The 22,764-nt window shown below is 43.4% G+C and overlaps 1 protein-coding gene across 1 annotated transcript; it reads left to right on the top strand.

Annotated features, from left to right (window-relative positions):
• The first annotated feature begins 13,774 nt into the window (after positions 1-13,774).
• Positions 13,775-17,521, top strand: CCN1 (cellular communication network factor 1). The gene is made up of 5 exons (XM_077825104.1): positions 13,775-14,137; positions 14,425-14,638; positions 14,983-15,330; positions 15,482-15,684; positions 15,795-17,521. The coding sequence occupies exons 1-5, from the start codon at positions 14,075-14,077 to the stop codon at positions 16,092-16,094; spliced, it is 1,128 nt and encodes a 375-aa protein (XP_077681230.1). The 5' UTR covers positions 13,775-14,074; the 3' UTR covers positions 16,095-17,521.
• The last annotated feature ends 5,243 nt before the right edge of the window (positions 17,522-22,764 follow it).

Here is a 22,764-nt window from a genome sequence, read left to right as displayed (position 1 = left end):
AATTCCTGTCACAAAGAGGACAGGGAATTAAGGAAGAGCAGACTTCAGCAAGCAAATTCTTAGCCAGCCCATCTTCTGAGTCCTAGAAATACTCTTGACCTGGGCTAATAAATTTCCCTAAGACATAGACATTCTCTTGGCCCTGATCCCAAGTTCACATAAGAAGCCATTTCATAGGCAAAGTTATTTATGGTTACTCAGCCCCCATAGTATTTTATCTGAGGTGGCATTATTAAAACCTCTACCACCACACACGCTACTGCATGAACTGGCTCTTTCTTTGCTTTATAGATTTGTAACTGAAAATCCAGTAAAATCCCATAAATATTGGGATGCTTCAGTGCCCTACAGTCAGACAAGAGCTGGCTGAGGAGAAAGCTCATTAGCATTGAAACGATGGTGACATGCAGATTGAGGCTGACAGTACATTCGTTTGTTAAGTCTCTTGTCATTATGCCAGCTGTCCCTGAGGAACGGACTATGTACCAACTATGCTGCCTTCAAAGTGTGTGATATTCAGGCAAGAGAAAATCTCTTGCCATAAAATCAAGAGAGAATCAAAAGTCCCTGCCAGGCCACTACACTAGCATTTCAACCTCTGGAGTCCATGGGCCAGTTTCTCTGATTCACTGCAGACTCTACAGCCTCTTCAGCCTCTCTAGCAGCATGAATGGGTCATAAAGGCAGAGAATGGCACACTCACTGGGGAACATCTACAGGATCAGAGGTGCCCCAGGGAAATTCTCTTTCTGGAATCAATGAATTTCAGTGTGGGCCTGACGACTGCTGTTTGTAAATGTTCATATGGCTGAATTTTTGTTTGACTCGCTATTCACAAACAACTAATACTAAAAGGGTCTTAATGGCCTGAATTTAAACTTGGTTTCTAATTTAGTTTTGCAACCAAGTTTTTCTATTTTTCTACCAGTTCTATTCCTAAACAGCATATCTCTAGTAGTAAGATTAAGTCGGCGGCCTGTAACACCAGTGTACCTCTCCTCAGCATGGAGACATGGTGTCTGCCTCAGTTTCCCTCTGCTGGCACCATGCTTTCACAATGCAATCCTCTGCATTTTTCAGTTCTTCTGGTGCTCTGAGGTGGCTTGTAGTTGCATAATCCCAGGTTATGCCCTTTAACCAAAATTCTATGCAAACCCTTCACTTCCCAGGGATAACAATCCATCAATCCTTCCCTGCCTCGGTAATCCTTTAACAGCCCTTCTCTGGACTCAGAGTATTTCATCATCTCTTCCCCAGGACACAGCTTCCTTCAGCCTTTCTGAGCTGAATAGTCCTTTCTCCTTCTCAAGCAAGAGATTTCTGTACCACTTCTCTAGCTGACACTATCGGGGTGCAGGGAAATCCAGTCTCTCTCATCATCCCAGATTCCACCTCTAAGAACATAATAAGTGAAGCAGCTGTCTGCTTCGGCCTCTATGTTTGTTTCACTTATTACCAGGGCTACTTACCACAGTGGCTGGTTTGCCTTTTAGGCCTTCACTCTGGCCCCTTCCTAGGCAGTCTCCCACTGCTCCTTCCTAGACCTTCCCCAGGCCTCTTAAGGCTCAGCTCTTTACAGTCTCTGTTCCCAGGCCTCTAACACCCACACCTTGGATTGACCTGGAGATAGCTCTCCCAGACCAAGCCACAAGCTTGTCTCATATGGTGGCATCAACTTTTAAAGAACCCAGCACACTTGTTACAAAGCCTACAGCAAAAGCTAATTGTATTAGTCAAGGGTGGGGTTGCATCCAAGAACAGGAACAAACCCTGGGAGCCAGATTCTGCACTGTGTTTTTCAGGAGGTGCTCCACAGAAGGTGCAGTCCAGGGGTTAAGGGTGGCTTTATGACATGTTTGCACCTCCCTAATTCTGGGCTGATCCAGGAACACATGACAGGCTGGCACAGCTGCCTATGCGCTGCTCTAAAGCTCAGAATAGCTGCAGTGCAAAGCACTCCTGCCACTCCTTTTCCTGTCCTCAATTTGCCGATGGCATGCCCTGTGTTGGGGGCTGTACAGAACGGCGGCATAGGGCTACCTATAGCAGGCTTACAACAGCCCTGAACTAGGGTACTCTCAGGAAACTGTTTTGGCCCCTTTATGCCACTGCAGTTGGACAGACACACTCCCTTGGAGTCCTATCAGGTAAGAAAAAAATAATCTGGTGGAGACTCCTGGCTTTACTCTTGTGCTGTGCTGACAGTTAAATTAAAAATATCACAATCCAGAATAACTGGCTATATTTGACCGCATACATCTTACCAATATCCAGACTCTAACAGACTCTTATTTCCAGCATTCATTTTCCATCATCAGGAGTCTCTCCAGCTAGGTCAGTCAGGCAGCTCAGCCTCAGAGACTGCTTTTATGCATTACCTTAATGAGCCTGGGTAACTAAGCTTAACAAATCCCCTGCTCTGATTAATTAGATCAGCAAGGAGGCCCAGTGGCTGTCCCTCAGCCCAGAGAAACTGCAGAGAAGAAGGGGTAGGACAGGACTAGGGACAGAGGAAGGAATGGCATTCCATGCACCCATTCTTCAAGAGCTCTCTAGAAAATCCACACACAGATTCCAAATCTCATTTACATGGATGTAAATTGGAAGCAATTCCATTGATTTCAACTGGGTAACTAAGAATATGCCCGTATAACTGAAATGAGAACCTGGCCCCCAGTTAGGATCTTGATTAAGGTTCAATACCAATCCTTACAAATCCCCTTGGATGTTCCTGGCTTTCTGAGCAACACTGCCAGTTGCCTATACATATCCCCAGTATTGTTTACGCAGATGACAGAGGTTTGCCCTGCATGCTTTTGACTTGAGGTGTTCTCCTGTCAAATGCTGAGAGACCTACCCACTCAGTCACATCCACCACATTTGCTCTTGCATACACATTCATTCTAGTGCTCTTTTTCTAAACTGGCAAGAGCTTTAACAATGTTGACTCACAGTTTTTAAGAAAATGCTGATAATATTCTAACTACCCAACTTTGGAGACTGGGCTCACAGCATTTAACCTGTAGTAAGGGGCAGTGTGGAGGACCAGAGGTGGTGGCTGATATTCCCCATCCTTTCCTTCCAGCTTAAGAGCACGAGCTCTTCAGGACGAGCAGCTCAGCAGCAGCTCTGTGCTCCCCCAAGCACAGGGGCTGTTATTCTGAATGTCCCTGACACAGGCCATGCAAGGTAGGGAAGACTTCTTCCTTCCTTCCCTAACCCCGCTAGCCACAATCTAGCTCCTTATTTTGAAAATATTTCAGGCCTCAAATGTAGGATTTGGGTTTCTAAAGGAAGCTTTTACACCAGCAAATATTAATAGAAACACTTCCATGATTTTTTTAAATGTCAGTGGAACACTTTTATTTTTTTAAACATTCCTCTGTGGTGCTTGCAAGCCAAACACTGTGGCCTTGTGCTAGTGCACAGAACTGACTATTAACAGATCAGTCTAGCTTCCCTGTCAAGCGGAATGAAGTCACAGCATAAATGAGTAAAAAGAAAAGGAGTACTTGTGGCACCTTAGAGACTAACCAATTTATTTGAGCATGAGCTTTCGTGAGCCACAGCTGTGGCTCACGAAAGCTCATGCTCAAATAAATTGGTTAGTCTCTAAGGTGCCACAAGTACTCCTTTTCTTTTTGCGAATACAGACTAACACGGCTGTTACTCTGAAGCATAAATGAGTAAAAGTAGATTTGTACATTAAACATTCCCCATTTTCAGCATGAATAATCTAAAAGTGTTTTAGTAACACAAACAAGGGGCATTTTAATCTAGGATTTTTATCTTGGCAATGTACTAGTAAAAATCTGATAGGTACATCCTGAAAATGCAAACTCCTCCTACTCTGAGGCTACTCAGAGACAAATCTAAGGTTATGTCTGGTTAGTTTGCCAAATAAAGAGTTACAGGTGACAGAATCAGAGATATAGCTGAAACTCTCCTACCAAACCTTGCAGTGCAAAATTCAACAAATCGCCGCTAATCTGGAAAATCTGCCTCTCAGTTTAAGAGTAAAATCTGGAAGATCTGCCTCAGAGTTTTAATCTGGAAAATCTTCCTCTCACCTCTCTCCCTGGGCCCCTGAAATGCTCTGGATTCTTATGATTTTGCTGTCAATCCTTTTTATAGCTTCCTTCCCAGCATTGGATTTTTCATCCATTGAGAAAGGTGCAATAATTAAATAGGGATCCATTCTCCTCTACGTATGAATAACCTGCATATGGAAGCCAAATACAACAGTTAATTATGTTACAGTAATTGTGGTTCTTCAAGATGTTGTTGTCCCACTCCAGGTCTGCATGCACCTCATGTATATGAGACTGTATTGTTTTGAATAGCAGTGTCATCAGGGCCACGCCTGTATTGTGCATGTCACTGTGACACCCTCCCTGCACCCCACCTGAGGATATAAGCGCTGCAACTGTCCTCAGTTCCACACGAATTCAGAATTCCAGATAAGGAGGATTCTGAAAAAGAAGAGATGGAGGATGAGTCATGGGGTCTATATGGTCAACATCTCAAAGAACCACAGTTGCTATGAGGTAAATAACCATTCTTTTTTTCTTTGAGTATGTGTCTGTGTGGATCCCATTCTAGGTGACTGATAAGCAATGCCGATGTGGCAAGTGGGACCAAGGAGTACCAACTGCCACTAACTAAACAGTCTGTAACACTGCCAGACAAAATTTTGCCCCTGGTCTTGCAGCCAGGTCAATGGCATAGTGTTTAACCAAAGTAAGGGACTATTCCATGTAACTGCCTTGCAAATTTCAGATATGGGGATGTTCCTGAAACACTCAGAGGATGCACTCTAGTCAAATGAGCTTTAATATTTGGAGAGAGAGCTGTACCTGCCTATGGACAGGTGCCATCCCTGAGTGCCTCCTTGTGGCGTGAGGTAGCCCTGCAGGCATCTGCCCTCATTCCCTCTTCGTTCCTTGCAATGACTTAGTCTCAGACCAGAACACTTAAACAAGATCCCCCCTTTGTGAGGTCTCATTTTATTCAGTCATTTCCAAAACACAGACTTTTTTAGCCCTAAGCCCTGCCATTCTCTGCAGCATTTTTCAAACTGGGGGCCCTGATCCAAAAGGAGGTTGCAAGTCCATTGTAGGGGGTCATGGTATTGCCACCCTTACTTCTGTGCTGCCCCTGGTGGTGCTGCCTGAAGCTGAGGCTTCCATATGCTGGAGTCTGACAGCCCTCCTTGGGATCTGTGTTGGTTCAAGCCAGCTTCCACTCCTGGGCTGAGGAATCACACAGCCCTGCTTGGAATCTGAATTCATTCAGGCTCACTGCAGCCTTACACCAGCTTCTCCCCAGCTGGCCTCCTTTGTAACTCAGTCGCTTTCCTCCCTGGGCTGAGAGAGGTCAGCAGTTCTTCCCTTGCTCCTGTCCTCCCTGTTATGAGTAGGGGTCTACTTAAATCATGGAGAAATCACACATTTTACATGGGTTGGTCATGGCATAAATATCAAATTTCACGGCTGTGTTACAGATCCATGAAATTTGCTACATGCCATGACCAATCCACAAAAAATGTGTGATTTCTCTGCAGCATTTTTCAAACTGGGGGCCCTGATCCAAAAGGAGGTTGCAAGTCCATTGTAGGGGGTCATGGTATTGCCACCCTTACTTCTGTGCTGCCCCTGGTGGTGCTGCCTAAAGCTGAGGGGTGGGAGAGCGGCAGTGGCTGGCCAGGCGCCCAGCTCTGAAGGCAACGCCGCTGCCAGCAGCAGCAGCAGAGAAGTAAGGGTAGCAATACCATGATATAGGCCGCACAGCCTGAGTGGGATCCACACAGATATGTTTGAAGAACGGTGAGTTTCAACTTGTGCAGCTTCTGATGAATTCTCCATCTGGGAGAGAGACTATGGCTTCCCCATCCAAGGAGAAGCCAGAAACCCACCCTTTTAACCCATGTCTCCGGAAATCAACAAAGAGCAAAGGGGCATCCATGTGGATGGCTCTTGCTTCCAATCTGTTGTCATACCCCACAGGGACCATGCTTCCATGATCTACTGTCTGTGTGAGGTGTGGGCTACACAGTTTAGAAGGGAAAGCTGCACAATTTAATATTGACTGCAACTGTCTTAGTCTCCCTATTTTTTCTGTGGGGTTAGAAGGAGGAAATTAGCTCCCCCTCCAGTTCCATAGAACTGGAAGCCCATGATATCCTGGAAAGGAGTCAGTGGAAAGCTGTCATATCAAGAAATTGTTACCCATGGCTATTCTAGCAGCGTATCTAAAAGCCAAACTCCCCCTGCAGATGTGGAGGGCAGCATGGAGCACATAGATACCCAATATATCAGAAAATACAGGCACAGACTACAGGAGAGCTGACAGGCTTGAGCCCAGCTAAAAGAAACAATAAGTTGATAGTGAGGGAGGGGAAAGTATAGATAGGAAACCCAGCACCCAGAAATTCTGAATTAACTGCACCAATCCAGGGAGTAAAATCTGAACCCACTTACATTTTAGATGTTGAGGCCTTCCTGCTACTCCGCTGCTCTGCCTGTATGTTGCTGTGCTTAATTTGCCCCACTGGATTAGCACCTCCTGTGAGTCACTGAGATGAACCATTGACCCTGGAAGAGCTGATTTTGTGCAGCAGGAACCAGCAGCCTGGCAGGAGCAGCAGAAGAGGCCCAATCTTTGTAAGTAAACATTAAAAAAGGAAAGGCTAGGAGGAGAAAGAACTGAAACAGGGCAAAGGAAACCAAAGAAGAGGGAACACATAGGAGGGGATGGGTAAAGGAAGATGAGAATGGGAAAGAGGAAATTAAAAACAGTACAAAAAGAATTGGGTTCTGGTTTTAATCAGAACCTTCCCAAAAGTTCACATAACTACAGCCTTTTGATGTTCTCCTTTCCAATTTTGGGTATGTACTTTCAATGGGACCAGCAACACCTAGGGGAATATCTGTTCATAGCCCCAAAATCCCTGAAAATAGTCTTAAAAGACTGAAATCTTTAGGTAGGGAGATATACCCCTCCATTAATTTCCTTTTTGGTAAGGTTCCTGTGATGTGTCTTTCCATATTATTTATGAAAATATGTTTATGATATGATTATGACATAACTGAGCTATACTTTATGTCAGATGGCTCATGTGAGATATCATTGGAAAGGTTTTGATTTACTGAATGTGATTATCCAATTTGTATGCCTGTATGATTTCTGTATCTGAACTTAGGAATATTGACTATGTATCTGTATTTCAACAATGTAACTTTGGTTGATGCCCACTGCTAACACTTCAGGTACAACCATGGAAAAGCCAGACAGGGCTGATGGCCCATCAGCAAGGACAATGGACTGTGAAAAGCTTGGCCTTCCTGTGGACGCTCTATACTGCCCCAGACTCATGGATGCTATAATCCTACAGAGTCAGGTGGTCTTGTCACCTGATACTAAAACATTACCTGGGACTTCTTGTAACTTTCCACTGTAAGGGAAGGGAGGTAAAACTAGGGAAACAAAGGACTCCTGCCTTATGCAAATCCTATTTAAGGGCAGGGAGTGAGGTAATCCAAGTCCTCAGTTCTCCCCTGCTACCTCACCCAAGATGACTGCTGGAAACAACTAAGACTGGACTGGGGGGAAGAACTGGACCTAGGCTGGAAGGGTGTCTGGCTATGAAGATTATTAGAACCACATTTAGGGTGAGAACTTACATGTAACCAGTTTCTTTCGTGTATTAAGCTTAGTTTGCGTGCTGTTTTATTTTCTTAGTAATTTGCCTTGTTCTGTCTGCTACCTCCTTAACTACTTAAAATACACCTGTTATAGTTAATAAATTCATTTCTGGTTTACAATATAACCCAGTTTATATGATTTCTAACTGGGGGAGGAGGGGAACGAGAAATTGTGCATACCCTCCTCCACACTGAGGGAAGAGGCAAATTTCATATTATTTTGGGCTTGTACTCCAAAGGGGGGTGGACATCTGGGTGCCGTGGAAAGTCCCTTAAAATGAGTCTTCCCTGAGCTGATCTGCAGCTGGGTGTGGCCTGCCTGTGTGTGTGTTAGAGGAGGTTTTAAGGCCTGGCTCAGCAAGACAGGTTAAAGGGGGCCCATGCTGACCGAACAGGTAGACTCAGTGGTATTTCAGCACATCAGGTGGCTCCCCAAGGGGTCCAATCTATCACAGTTTCATTGGAACCCTTTTCCCTGAAAAAATGAAAGTTTAGAATCTAGGCTCCTAAAGCACGGGTCCTAGGGAAATGCAAAGACAGGTGGCCTGTGAAATTAATGTTATATATACTCAGTAAATATATATAACCGTGAGTATAATCAGTTGTTCCAAATGCTTACTTTGGACTAAAGGGAGGCTGTAGAACCATATAAGCATAGGACTGAATGGGATGACTATAGGTCATCTAGTCCAGACCCCCTGCACTCAGCACAGGACTAAGTAATAACATCCTGACAGATGTTTGTCTAACCTGTTCTTAAAAACCCTCCAATAATGGAGATTCCACAACCTCCCTAGGCAATTTGTTCAAGTGCTTAACTATCCTGACAGAAATTTTTTCCTAATGTCCAAACTAAACCTCCATTGCTGCAATAAGCCCATTGCTTCTTGTCCTATTTTCAGAGGCTAAGAAGAATAATTTTCCATCCTCTTCCTTGTAACAACCTTTTATGTACTTGAAAACTGTTATCATGTCCCCCCTCAGTCTTCTCTTCTCCATCATTGGAGGTTTTTAGGAACAGGTTAGACAAATACCTGTCAGGGATGGTCCAGATAATATTTAGTACTGCCTCAATGCAGCGAACTGGACAAGATGATCTACTGAAGTCCCTTCCAGTCCTACATTTCTATGATTCTATGATTTATCCTGGATAAAATTGTATCAGTCACAGATTCAACCACTCACAGGTTCAAAAGGAATTACAGATCTTCACATTAAAACATCTGAGGAGAATCATACACCCACAAAGAAGGAAAACCTGGAATACTGGATAGCTCAGAGAGTTGGAAACAGGATAAGAAACCTTTCACCTGCAGGTCACCAACTGCAATTTTGCCAAGTCAGTAGGGATAGAAATGGTTAATGGAACCACCTAACGGTCATTGGTGACTCATGTGAATTAGTCGGTGATCTCAGGCCAATTATTAATGGGTAGTTATGCACATAAGAATGCCTATAATCACAAATAGCACTAATTGGTGACCTATTGTCAATATTGGGAGACAGTCAATGAGATGCATGGGAATAAAGAATTAATTACCCTTGCAACCCTGGTGTTTTTAGGTCAAGTTTTGAGGCAATTGATGGATAAGGGCAGAGAAGAGAAGGGAAGGGAAGCATTGCCTGCCACCACTCATGCTCAGGTAACATCTAATCTGTGAAGAGAAGGCCTGGCAGCCAACGCATCACTTTTCATGAGCCACACAAACACCATAGGAAAAACAAAAACAAATTTATGTCACTTGAATGAAATTGCAGCAAGGGAGATTTAGATTAGAATGAAAAGAAAATGGGGGCAAGATTAAAAGGGTGAAACACCACATTAACCCCTTTGTGGCTACATTCAGCTGCAGGCTCTGAGCCATGGCAGAACGCGTATACTATCCTCTTATAAATGACAACACTTCAAAGTATTTGGTGCTGCTAATCTAATCTATCAACATCGCTAAAGCACACATCTGGGACAGCTGCTCACCTGCCTTTTTGCCCCCAGCAATGTATCAGGCACATGTACTGGAATCCCATGAAGTGTAAATCCTTAAGAAAGAGAGAGAATAATCTGTTCTTTTAGACTGCACACCTGCCTTCTCTTCCCAACTCTCCTGAACTCCTCCAGGCACTGACCGATTACAGCTACCCTTTTCCTTTCCCTTATGGAACCCTGAACAAAATGACTTCACAGATGAAAACAAAAACAAATACATAAAGTTGTGATTCTGTTATTCTAACCAAACCACAGCAAAACATTGGCCCAGAACCAAAATCCCTTGAGGGCATTGGGGAAATTTGGCCCCAGATCCAAACTTTGCACTGGTCCCTATCTCTATAATGGGTCAAAACAAAATCATCATCCAAATCCCCCATCCCACCCAAACTCTGAGGACTGTCAGATCCAAATGTGAACTTCATGGTTTGGGTCCATCTCTAAAACAATGTAAAACAAACGCAGCTGTTCAGTCCTATCCCTAACTTAATGTGGTTAACATGCCAGGGTGAACTGATGATATTCATTCTTGAGACACAACGGTCATCAATAAACTCTCCAGCGGAGGAAACCCCCCAAGCCCCTCCCCCAGGCTCAGAAGGGAAGGATTGAAAACATGCCCACAGATTCTCCAGTGACCTGTATTTTTGGTATGCAGGTCAAGGACCCCTGATTTCCTCTTTCTAAAAGGAGCTTGGTGGCTGCTGCTGCTGCTGCATCATCCCCATCATCGGATGGATGACGAAGCTCACAAGACTTTCACCAAATATGGAACTGAGCTGGAAACATCCTAAGTTTGTGCTGAAGTAAGACTCTGGCAACAGACTCTCTCTCCCTCATTGCAGAGCCTCAGCAAAGCCAGGGGCCAGTGCAGCCTGTTCCCTTCCAGCATGGGGCAGCAACACCTCCACAGCAGTGACAGCTCTGGGGGCTGCTGCTGCTGAGACTAGCTTCAGTGCAATGACAGCCACACAAACGCCTGTTTCTGTCTTCACATCCATACTCTCCACATTCCCACCCTGGCACCATATGAAACATAACTGAAACGGGGAGACCATGAAAGAGCCTTTAAAGCAGAAATTCTTCCAGTAAAATACTTCCATTGAGCTGGAAAGCTTGTCTCTTCCACCAAGAGAAGTTGGTCCAATAAAAGATATTACCTCACCCACCTTGTCTCTCTTATAATTGTAAAGGCACCTTCAGAGGGGGTTGGGTGGGGGAGAATTATTTTATGCTTAAATTGGTCCCTTATGCCACCATTTTGGGTCAACAGATGGTTTCCTCATGTTACTTTATTTATCCAGGGTGATGGTGGTGGGGGTGTTGATGGGGAGGAGGGAGAATGGTCTCCAGGAGAATCAACAAAGATGGACTTTATCCATCAGCCCGGGTCTATTCCTTGGGGGGGCAGTTGGGGGGAGGGGTGGCTGGAGCCAGTTAGAAAAGATACATGCTTGAAAAGTAAAACAAAACCACATATGTTTTGGAAACTGCACTGTAGGGTTCAGGCTGCCGCTCCAAGCCTCTGCTGAAGACAGTGGCCCTATTATATTGGCCCCTTTCTTGTGTCGCCTTCACCTCCCTGGCAGCAGAGTCCCCCCCACCACACCGCTCAATCTAAAGCCAAGTCCAGGAGCAGGCACTCCCAAGACAACAACAAACCCCCTTTTCTGTGGCTCCAGCAAGGTACAACAAAGCTGCCTATTATTCCTGCTGTATTTAAAAAACCCCAAACACACACACACACATCCCCCAGCCCCCTAAACAGATTTAGCACTGGGAGCAACACTTACCCTGAAACATGTGCACAGTCCCTCAACCAGTCACCATGAAATGATCCTCTCTGTAACCCTTGCAGTGGTGGAAAGGAGCAGGCGACAAGACGTCTGGGCTTCTCTCCTTCTAGCAGCAGAGCTGGTGCTGCTTTCCCTCCCTAACTGCCCATCCTTTAGGAGCAGCACACAGAGACACATACTGTTTGGAAATGCTAGGCAGACAGGTTAATCAGATCCCCCCTCCTCTGCCCATCACCTCCCTCTCCACTTCTTCCCCACCACTTCTGGTTTCCAAGGGCATTGGAGGTTTTTGTCAAGTTTCTCCTCTGCTGTGGGTCTGCTCTTCCACCTTCAGTCGTTGAAGGCAACAAAAAAACAAATTTAGGAACCGTAATCTGTTTGCAAAGAAAAAAATCCTTGGAATGGGGATTTATTGAAATGCTGTTGGGTAGCAGACTAAACTACTTTGCTTTTTTCAATAAACGAGCAAGCTACAGTTGGCTCCTCCACTGTAATTTCTACTAAATCATGATAGACAGATTGCGTGAAAAACAGGAATCCCAAAGAATTTCCTGCCCTGGGAACAGAAGTTAAGTCTATATTTAACACCATTTGAAGCTGTCAAGAATGCTTTGTGGTTGGATAACAGAGTAGAAAAATGTGAAAAATGCAGGCTACTGCTATACCAAATATGGAAATATTGTTACGTCTGGTGTCTGAATCACCATCTGGAAATACTTACAGCCATGAAACCTAAAAAACGCCACAACATAAGCTAGGAACTCTTCCCTTCCCCCCCGCCCTAACCCCAAATTTTTCGCTTAATGGAGGAATCCCTAAGTGAGTCTAACCTTACCGAGGATTACCAAAAACTTTTGTGATAAACATGACTGCAGAGGGATGTATGTGCTGCAGGGCCTGGGATTTTCTCCTAACTTGTTCCTGGCCTAAACACTAGACATCTAAAGCACTCAAGGGTTTATCTCTGAAATAACAACCCCAATAACAAATGACTGGATTAATGTAAACTTGGTATGTAGAGAATATATTAAAAGCTTTAAAAACGTCTATGTATGAGTATTCCTATACAAAAGTAACATGGTCAATCTTTGAATGTTCACCCCTCCAGGGTTAACCTATAGTTTAGGCAGATGTTTATTTTAATTGCTTATCACTGTATGCTGCAGTGAAGGTCATAGAGAGGTCAATATTCCATAGAAACTTAAGGTTTGTTATTCTGCCCTCCTAAAGTATGTAGGCAGAATAAAATAGCAACGAGGCTAGTAAACTCTATATAATAATTTAAAAGGTTCCTTTTAATTAATTTCAAAATCCAGATTTTAAAATAATTCTAAACCAAGGAGCGACTTTCTTGCAGCGACTTCAACTTTAAAGATTACAAATTAGAGAGAGCTCAGTACAGCAGTTTCTTCATTTTTCCAAGGAATAGTATATATAAAAAAGTTGTCTGATTTACCCTTCCTAGAGCAAGGCTTAGGATAAGAACATGTAGCAGAGTTATTTGCATTTCCAAATTCTGATCTTTAAAAAAAAGTACACTACCTGGGGGCGAGGGCCGAGCAAGGTCAGTTTATTATATATGTACTGGGTCTGTAAAGAAGTAGCCAGCTTTTTAACTGTGATTCTTCAAAGTCACTGCACTTGAGAACCTCCACCTTCCATGATTATAACAAAAGTGGGAACCTCTCAAAGCAAAAAGCTAGGGGAAGACCTTTTAATGGAACTTTGCCAGATACTAGGGAGCCATTTATTGTGTTTCTTTCCCATTCATAAATATTTAAAAGTAAGCCATCAGGGCATTAGTTTGAAATACACACCCTCCCACACTGGATCAAAGTTTTTTAGCCTTGATAAGAACGTGCATAATTTCAGCAACAGATTTGTGCTGCTTTTCCTGACCCCCCACCACCAAATATTTCAGAGTGAAATTCAGTCGTACAGAACTTACTTAATAAACACACAGGGAGTATCTATATACAGCGTTTCCCAGCCTGAAAACTCGGAACATACTTTTTTTTTTTTAAAAAAAGAACTTCCTAAAATGCATTTCCCACATGATCATAAAAGATCCTTAAAGGGAGGATTATTTAAATGATCGTTTCAAGTTTTGGGATTAGGGGGGAAGGAGGGTGTAGAACTACTTTATTGAGACCAAAAAAAAAAAAAAAAGGTGCAATTTAGACAGGGAGGAGCTTGGACGCAAACCGCGCCAAGAAACATTCCTGAGATGCTTTGGAATTCTGGATGCTTTAGCATTCTGGAACGCTCAACGTCAGTGCAGCTGCAACACGCGGCGGCATCAGCACTGTATATAAGGAGTGGCTCCCTCACTGCCTCCTCAGACTGCAAAGGGACCCCCGAGAAGCGGAGGATCCAGGCAGCAGCCTGTTATCTTTCCTGCTCTTCTCAGAAAAGAAGAAAACGTAGCAGCACACGCTTTCACAGCCCTTTAGGATTTAGACTCCTCTCTCTACAGGCACAAGAAGAGATCCACTCAGCCTGTAGTCTTGAAAGCCGCAGGGAAAGTTTTAGGCTCTCTCTCTACTCTAGTTTATTTTAGCTGTACTAGGAAAACAGTTCCTTCGCTAACAATGAACTACCAAACCACCAGTTATTTCTTTCTGGCTGTTGCCTTCCTCCACTTATTCAGGCTGGTAAGTTTGCGTTTGCATGTAACTTTGTTTGGGATCTTCGAGGGATTTTTTTTTAAAGCTGTTTGCCATTTTTTGGTCACTTTCCTGCCGCGAAATATACCCGCGGAAAGTCGACCGCCTGGGTGTATGTGTTGTGAAGGCATAAACTGGGAGCGTCGCTAACTCCTAGGTGCGGACCAGCGCTGCTGTCCGTACCATGGGGCTGTTGTAAGTCTCGGGTTTGTCTCTCTGTGCATGGGCCATTTAGCACATACACTCATCGGCTTTTAATGTGCTTCGTTCCTTAGGCGCTTTCCGCCTGCCCGGCCGCCTGCCAGTGCCCTCTGGAGGTGCCCAAATGTGCCCCGGGAGTCGGTCTGGTTCTGGACGGCTGCGGCTGCTGTAAAGTCTGCGCTAAACAACTCAACGAGGACTGCAGTAAGACCCAGCCTTGTGATCACACCAAGGGGCTGGAATGCAATTTCGGCGCCAGTACCACGGCTCAGAAGGGGATCTGCAGAGGTAAGAGGCATGTGGTTTGGCTCCTTTAAAAATAATAATAGTCCCCGTAGTGCCCAAGTTTAGTAATTTTGAGTCCATGTATGGTTATGCTTTGTTGTTGGTAGCTTGGCAGAAAGGCATATGACTTCAGCAGTCTGGAATGCAATTCAGTATGTCTGGGCTCCGCTAAACGCGCATAAGGAAAAGTGATTCCTGACTAACTTATTGTTCTAGCCTAGAGTCTCTAGGGGATTGTAGGGAACTTTACCATAACTCGAATCTAGCAGAGCAGCAAATATGCATGTGTTTAAAAGAGCGGATCTCACCTCTAACTCCCTTCTTTCTCTCTTTATGAATCTCTGCAGCACAATCCGAGGGGAGACCATGTGAATATAACTCAAAAATCTACCAGAATGGTGAAAGTTTCCAGCCCAACTGTAAACACCAGTGCACATGCATAGATGGAGCTGTGGGCTGCATCCCGCTCTGCCCACAAGAACTCTCTCTCCCTAACCTGGGCTGTGCCAACCCAAGGCTGGTTAAAGTCCCTGGCCAGTGCTGTGAAGAATGGGTCTGTGATGAGACCAAAGATGCTCCTGAGGAGTTGGAAGGTTTCTTCAACAAAGAATTTGGTCTGGATGCTTCAGAAGGTGAATTAACCAGGAACAATGAGCTGATTGCCGTTGTGAAAGGAGGACTGAAAATGCTACCTGGTGAGTAAGGCTATTGGGCATATTCTGTATTGGGAGGGGATATTTTAATACAAGGAGTATAGTGCTTTGCTGTACTCCTCATTGAGAAGAGGTACCAAGATATATGAGAAACTTTATGCAAAGTTCTTCTTCTTCTTCTCCTCCTTTCTAGTCTTTGGATCTGAGCCATACAGCCGATCTTTTGAGAGTTTCAAATGCATTGTGCAGACAACTTCATGGTCCCAGTGTTCAAAGACTTGTGGAACTGGTATCTCTACCAGGATCACCAATGATAATCCTGATTGTAGACTAGTCAAAGAGACCAGGATATGTGAAGTGCGGCCATGTGAACAGCCCAGTTATGGTTCCCTAAAGGTAAATACAGATCTCTGATAGCCCCTTTTTTTCCCCCCCCAGATGGGTCTGGGTGGAAGGTAGATGTTACAAAGAAAACTTTTGCTAATAATATTTCCTCTTCCATACAGAAGGGAAAGAAATGCACCAAGACCAAGAAGTCACAAGCCCCAATGAAGTTTACTTATGCTGGATGTTCCAGTGTGAAGAAGTATCGCCCCAAATACTGTGGCTCCTGTGTGGACGGAAGATGCTGTACCCCCCATCAGACCAGGACCGTCAAGATCAGGTTCCGCTGTGATGATGGAGAAACTTTCACTAAGAATGTAATGATGATCCAGTCTTGCAAATGCAACTACAACTGTCCACATGCAAATGAAGCTTACCCCTATTACAGACTGTTCAATGACATTCACAAATTTAGGGACTAAATTGTGATGGGGGTGGGGATTTATCAGAATTCTGAAGTAACAAGCGATGGAGAAAAGAACTCTGTGGAAATGGTGCCATTTGAGGGCAACATTGAGATACTACTACAAGAGGACCCTGTGCAACTGGACACTAATGCAACAGAGATTTAAGCATACTTAAAGCTTCATAGAATTGGAGCAACTTTATTGCTTCTTTTTGGAGCACCTTACCTTAATCATGTGCTGTTTTCTGTTTGTAACTGATCAGATAAATGTTTGTTCTGGTTATGAAAACTTTAAAAACTGTTCAGTTTTAACACTATGCTTTTTTTTATTTTTTTCCAAACATGCGTTGGAAGATACATTCCTTCCTGAGGTGGGCACTTTAGAGAGCTCACTGGTGGCAGCTATTATGTACCAACTATAGTTTAATTGCAAACAGAAATCAGTTGTTTTAAAGCTGAGTATTTTATTTATCAAAATGTAGCTCTCTCTTTTTTTTTTTTTTTTTGAACCCCCCCATTCCCCTCGTAATACTGGAATAAGTTGTAAATGGTTTTAATTTTATATTCAATGAATTAAAAGAATTTATTTATGGATTTAATCATTTAATAAAGAAATATTTACCTAAGTTTACTCTTAGTAGAAAATTTTGACAGGTAATAGACAATTTGGCTAAACGTGGAAGCTTTCTGTAGCAGAAGCTTGAACTTCTGCAAACTCAGTTCCTCTGAAACCTAAAACAAGCTCTACCTTGGAACTAATCATGACTGATAGACTTTAAAATTATTAGTTCGGGGGAAAAAATTGCTCTACACAAAGTGCAGTCCCCTATTCACTAAAACAGATGAAAACTACTTAGTAGATTTAAGATCAAATCTCCAAAATAGAGATTGCTTTGTTCATTACATTGTCAAAATATTCAAATTATCCTGAAATTTGCAACAGAGTGTGTTTAATTAGAATGTATACATGCACCACAATGTTGAATGGTGGGTTGGAAGAGTTAGCCAGGGCTCACGTTACTTTGTATAGTTGCTTCTTGAAAATTAATACATTTATGTGGAAAAAGAATGTTTCCTTGAGTCTGTAGGAGGTAGTTTGCTTTCACTAAAATGAGCTTGAAGCAATGACTTGTGTTAATCCTAATAACCCAGTGATTAAAAGTAAACATGCTGTTAACAGGAGAAGAATGTGAAGAATTTCAAGTACTTTTCCAATAGTTAAGGCCAGCTTCTCTCCCTTTCCCTTCCTCCCCTTTTTAAATATAATTAAACTATATTTTGTAGATGTTAATTAAGTTTGATTATCAGTGTGGTCAAAGGGTAGATGACTAGGATATGTGAAGAAAAACACTTTTTTTTTTACTAAGGCTATAAGAAGCTGAGGAAGTCTGCATCAATGTTTGTACTAATGCCGGCTGCTACAAGCTGCACTATAGACAGGACTGACAATAAAACTATGATAGCGTAGATTTCTCTGTCATTTCTACCCTCTTGTCACCAATACGGCCCTCTAGCAAAATATTTCACTATATTCTTAAAGTAAAGAATTCTTCTTTTCAAGAAGCTGATGTGGGTGTTTGTTTCCATAGTCATAGAATACGGTCACTGTGAGTGGCACCAGAAAAGACACGCATCAGTAGTCTGGTGTTATAGTTTAGGTTTAAGGTAACTTCCATTAAGGTTAGACATAAATACTATCACCAAATAAATGGCCAAAGGTCTCAGAACTTCACTGTTCGGCAGCGAATGCCTCACCTGAAAAATTATAACTTGGTATTTTCTGCTCAGTCAGGTTTTCCCCCTCAAGGCATTAAAACTTTAGCTTGTATTGGAATTTACCACCTGGCCCCCAGTCTTACCTATACCTAAACTTGTCTGTATAATATTTGCTGACAGAAAAAGTATGGAATTCAGTGAGGCACTTTTGTTGGGCTCCCATTTAAATCTAGCAACAAAGGGTGTATACATCAGGATGTAGACTGTACATAGCTCATGCCTGGGGTATTGCCAACAAACTAACTCTTGCTGAGAGTTCACCATTTGTATGTGCTGGTTTATTGGATAGAGGGAATGAAAAGGGCATGTCCTCCACAGACACGTACACAGTAGCTGTATTTTCATTCCTAGCCACCCCTAGTTTTAGTTTGTGACTGTACCTTTAGTTTATTGTATTTTATTCAATACATTCAATATTAAAAGTTAACCAGAGTGAATTAGGGCCCTTTTAAAAAACACACATAATGACACTTCCAACTCTCATAAAGCAGGGTAGTAGTCATGCCCCAGAAAGAATGACATGCGTTTGGCCTTTAATGCTTTACAAGTTATGGGCCTAATCCTGTAAGCCTTACTAAGAGCAGTCTTCCTGAAGTCAAGGAGTAAGGATTGCAGAAACAGAATGGGAAGCAAGATATACTAAATGGAATTATCCTGTTAAAAAGAAAAGGTGAAATTCTGGCCCCACAGAAGTCAAAGGCAAATCTCCCAAAGTCAAAATATCATACAGAGTGTGTGTGTGTGTAGAACAGGGATCAGTAATAACAGAATTAACTATATTCTACACAGCTGTGAAATGGAAATAGCAGAGAAATAAAAATACTAAACCCCACAAAGTTTGATACTGTAAATTTCACCTCCCACTTATTTTCATCTGCAGCTTCTATGGAACTCTCCATCCCCTCAATTACCTCAACAGAAAACCATGCACTTTGTACATAAAAACGGGAAACAGTATACTCATGATGTAAATGGCAGGGGTTACAACTAAATTCTGTATGCATTATTATAATTTTATTTATTGAGCAAAAGAAAGCACTGAATCCCCCTTCAAGATATATTATTCCTTTCCCGATAGAGGGATACTAAAGCAGATCTATGGCCTGCTTTTTATAGGTACTGGGGACCTTGCACCGTTCACGCCAAAGGGAGCTGTGGGTGCTCAACACTTCTGAAAAACAGGACATTAAATATTTCACCCCTCCCCACCCCAAACAATACAAAACCAAACCATCCTATACAAAGCAGAGCTTCCTATAACCAGGGCCAGATTCCATGAACTCCAGTAAAGACTTTGATATGCCAATCTATTCACCTGGAAAGAACTGATTACCATAATGAGCACCACTATGCACCCAAAAGATTGAAGGAATCCAATATTCTAACAATTGTTGTATTCTATGTGCTTGTAAGTATCTGGGCTGTATTTTAATACCCCCACCGACCCTGAGCAACAAAATTAAGGAAGGTATTCAAGTTCCCTTATTTGATGCCTGATTCGGGGAGGGAGCAGAGAGAGAACAAGCAACACTAGCCAGGAAGTTGAATTCAAGAATTATAGTCAACCATCTCTGTTGGAATGCCTCTAAAATTCTATCACAGACTACCTGATAGGGAGCAGATGTATGTAGATGTTCACTTCAATCATTAACCTAACACAGACCAATTCCCTGATCACCTTTATTTCCATGGAGCAGCTTCAGAAACAGGACCATAGCAATGCAATCCCACAGTGGTGGGTCAGTGGTCCTAACAGCACTTACTACGGTTGTCTGGCGCTCCCCATTATAAGACCCTGCTTTCAGTTGCTTATAACTTTGCTAAACTTTAAATGTTGGGGCTGAAATTTTCCATGCTGGGTGTCTGTTTCAGCGTTATTTTTTGGTTTTTTTGGAGGGGTGGTGGTGGTGTGAGGGTTGTGTGTGTGTGGGAATTTTAGCGAAAACACATAATCCATTTCTGAAAACATGACTATGGAAAAATACATTGTTTTACCCATGTTAAAAAAAAAATTCTAGTGGCCTTCTTTGATAATCTATAAGCAAACCCGTACCTTAGAGAAGGGACTTGACATTTGGGACAAGGATGTGTCTTTTGCTGTCCCTGTGAAATTCTGCCCACATTAGGTGAAGTTATATGCATTTAAACAATTGCAGTGTGCATATGTGCACAGAGACTTAAGATTTTAGCAGCTAAATTCCCCAAATATTTTGTTCACACAGGGCATGCTTCAGCCTGGGGCTGAGCAGGACTTTACCTGTAATTGCAGCTCTGGGCTGCTGCAGGTTGTTCTGGATCCTGAACTAAGAGCAGGGAGCCTCTCTCTCTCCTGTGCTCTCAATGACCTTCCTGCTGGGCCCAGGTAGAGTGGAGGAGGAAGCTGCTTCAGTCAAATGTAGAGGTAGCAAGAATCAAACCTGTTGGAGGGTGGGAGAGTAGATTGGGCCAAAGAGAATGGGGATGATACAGAACCGGAGACTGGGAGTTCGGGCGGGGGTAGTGACTGGGACTGCCTGGGCCAGGAGACTAGGAGAGGGAGTAGGGGGACACAGTGGTATTGGGATGGGGAGTTTTGAGGGGTGAGCCTTGGACTTGGTGGGCAAGGAAACTGGAACAAAGATGAAAAGCCTGAGAAGTAGAGACTGGGACAGCCTAGGTAAGGAGAATGGGACGAGGAACCAGAAGTGGGGAAGAGACAGGGTTGGGTTGGGTTGAAACATAGGAGTCTGTAGCCATTGAAGCACACTCCTCTGAAGAGCCTGAAATGGAACCTAAGATTTCTCAGGCCTATACCCACAAAGGGACTTAGGCATTCCAACCTAAAAAATCACAGGAACACTGCAATTCACAAACCTAAGTTAGGCTCCCTATACAATTAATGGGGAGAGCTAGGTGCCTACGAATGCAATCTACGAAAGCCAGCATGCTAAGCAGGGAGCTGCCTAAACTAGCCAATGGGAGACCCTGATGACAAGGGTGTGTTTTAAGCCCCACCCCTTTCATTGAGATGGGCAACTAAGGCTAGCTACAGAAAAGCAGCTAGCTGCACTAGCTATCCATGAATAGGAATCTGCTGCTTGTAGTCAGGAGGCTTAGGCACTTAAGTATTTCTTGCAGGAATTAATTAGATGCCTGCATTGCACCACATAAAATATCTGGAGAAGCTGGTGCTGCTGCTGTCAACTTCAGAGCTGTTAGCCCAGTGGTTAGGGCACTTGCCTGGAATGTGGGAAACCAGGTTTAATTACCCCTCTCTGCAGGAGGGGGAGCAAGGATTGCAACAGGGGGGTCTCCACATCTCAGGAGAGTGCTCTGACCACTGGGCTACAGGATATTCTGATGGGAGGGGCTCCCTCAGTCTCTCCTGTTGATGCTGTTCTATTGTGGATTAAGTCATTGGAGCAGGGGAACTAGACCCAGGGTCTCCCACCTCTCAGGGGTGCCCTAACTACTGGACTGTAGAGTCATTCCTCTCTGACCCAATGACTGTTCCATTGTGGATAAAACACTTAAATAATCATTGGGTCAGAGAAAGAGAGCGCCTGAGAATTACTGCATAGTCCAGTGGGTAGAGCACTCTCCTCAGAATGGTGGATCCCGTTCCAATCCTTTCTTCCCCCCGGGGCGCAGAATTAAGCGTGTATTAATTGAAAATGTTTAGCTACTAGTTAGTACAGAGGTGAAATAGTTTCCCAAGGAAAACACAAATCCTATCTTGGCTCACATTTGGAGGGTTCACAGTGCAGCCACTGAAGCTGAAAACTTGTCTCTGTAAATGAAAACTTGACAATTTAAATGTGTCATAGGAGCTGGATATTGAGAGGGCCAGCTACGGCCTGTAGGCTGGGAGTTTGAGATCCCTGCCTAGACAAAACAGCTGAGAGTGTGTTAGCTGGGGTGTATTTGGGTTTGACGTGTCCCCTCCCTATGCTGAACCCACTGGCCATGATCCAGCAGAGCACTTAAGACTATGTGTATATTTAAGCACATGAGTCGTCCCACTGATTTAAAAGGGTGTATGTGTGTGCCTGAAGTTAAGTACATGCTTAAATGCTCAGCACCTTGCAGGATAAAGCCCTTTGGGTGGAGCTACTGTTCGGTCTGCCTCACATCTGCATTTAATACTGACATGTCACAGCTCTTCACCTTTATTCATGTTTTCACTTATTAAATATTCACATAAAAGGATGAAATGTAAAGAGATCAGGAGGGAAACAACACATGGCTAACTTTGAACACACCGCCAAGAACATTGCCACAGGTGTGGAAATCATGAACAGAGGAAGCAAGTGGAGCTGTAATGACAGGTTGGTATCTATAATATATTAATCTCAAGAGGCGCTGGTTCTGGGTTAAGCCTCTACCTGATAAATTATTGAAAGAATTAAACATCCAGTTACATCTACAAAGACCATAAAAAAGCAAATGCTAAAAAAAGGATAGCTAATGTCTGGACTATGATGATGAACTGAGATTACTATAACTGAAGAGATGAGCTTTTTATATGAACAACTTCAATATATATATACACATACACGTATGTATGTAACTTCATCCACAACTGAAATGCGCAATGTTGGAGAACACTTCAATCTCTTTTGGCCACTTGATTACAGACCTAAAAGTGGCAATTCTTCAACAAAAAAACTTCAAAAACAGACTCCAACGAGAGACTGCTGAATTGGAATTAATTTGCAAACTGGATACAATTAACTTAGGCTTGAATAGAGACTGGGAGTGGATGGGTCATTACACAAAGTAAAACTATTTCCCCATGTTTATTCCCCCCTCAACCGCCCCACTGTTCCTCAGACATTCTTGTCAGCTGCTGGAAATGGCCCACCTTGATTATCACTACAAAAGGTCCCCCCCCACCCCCATCCCCCGCTCTCCTGCTGGTAATAGCTCAC

Source organism: Eretmochelys imbricata, chromosome 8, assembly GCF_965152235.1.
Source record: "Eretmochelys imbricata isolate rEreImb1 chromosome 8, rEreImb1.hap1, whole genome shotgun sequence".
Taxonomy (NCBI): Eukaryota; Metazoa; Chordata; order Testudines; family Cheloniidae; genus Eretmochelys; species Eretmochelys imbricata.
Note: the sequence above shows the minus strand (reverse complement) of the source record. Positions and strands in the feature narration are given on the sequence as shown.

What these genes read in the sequence shown, in the direction of transcription:
- CCN1 (XM_077825104.1), top strand. Translation starts at nt 14,075, where the DNA reads ATGAACTACCAAACCACCAGTTATTTCTTTCTGGCTGTTGCCTTCCTC. An exon ending in AGGACTGAAAATGCTACCTG is followed by an intron (nt 15,331 to 15,481) that starts GTGAGTAAGGCT and finishes CCTCCTTTCTAG; the next exon opens with TCTTTGGATCTGAGCCATAC. An exon ending in CCAGTTATGGTTCCCTAAAG is followed by an intron (nt 15,685 to 15,794) that starts GTAAATACAGAT and finishes TCTTCCATACAG; the next exon opens with AAGGGAAAGAAATGCACCAA.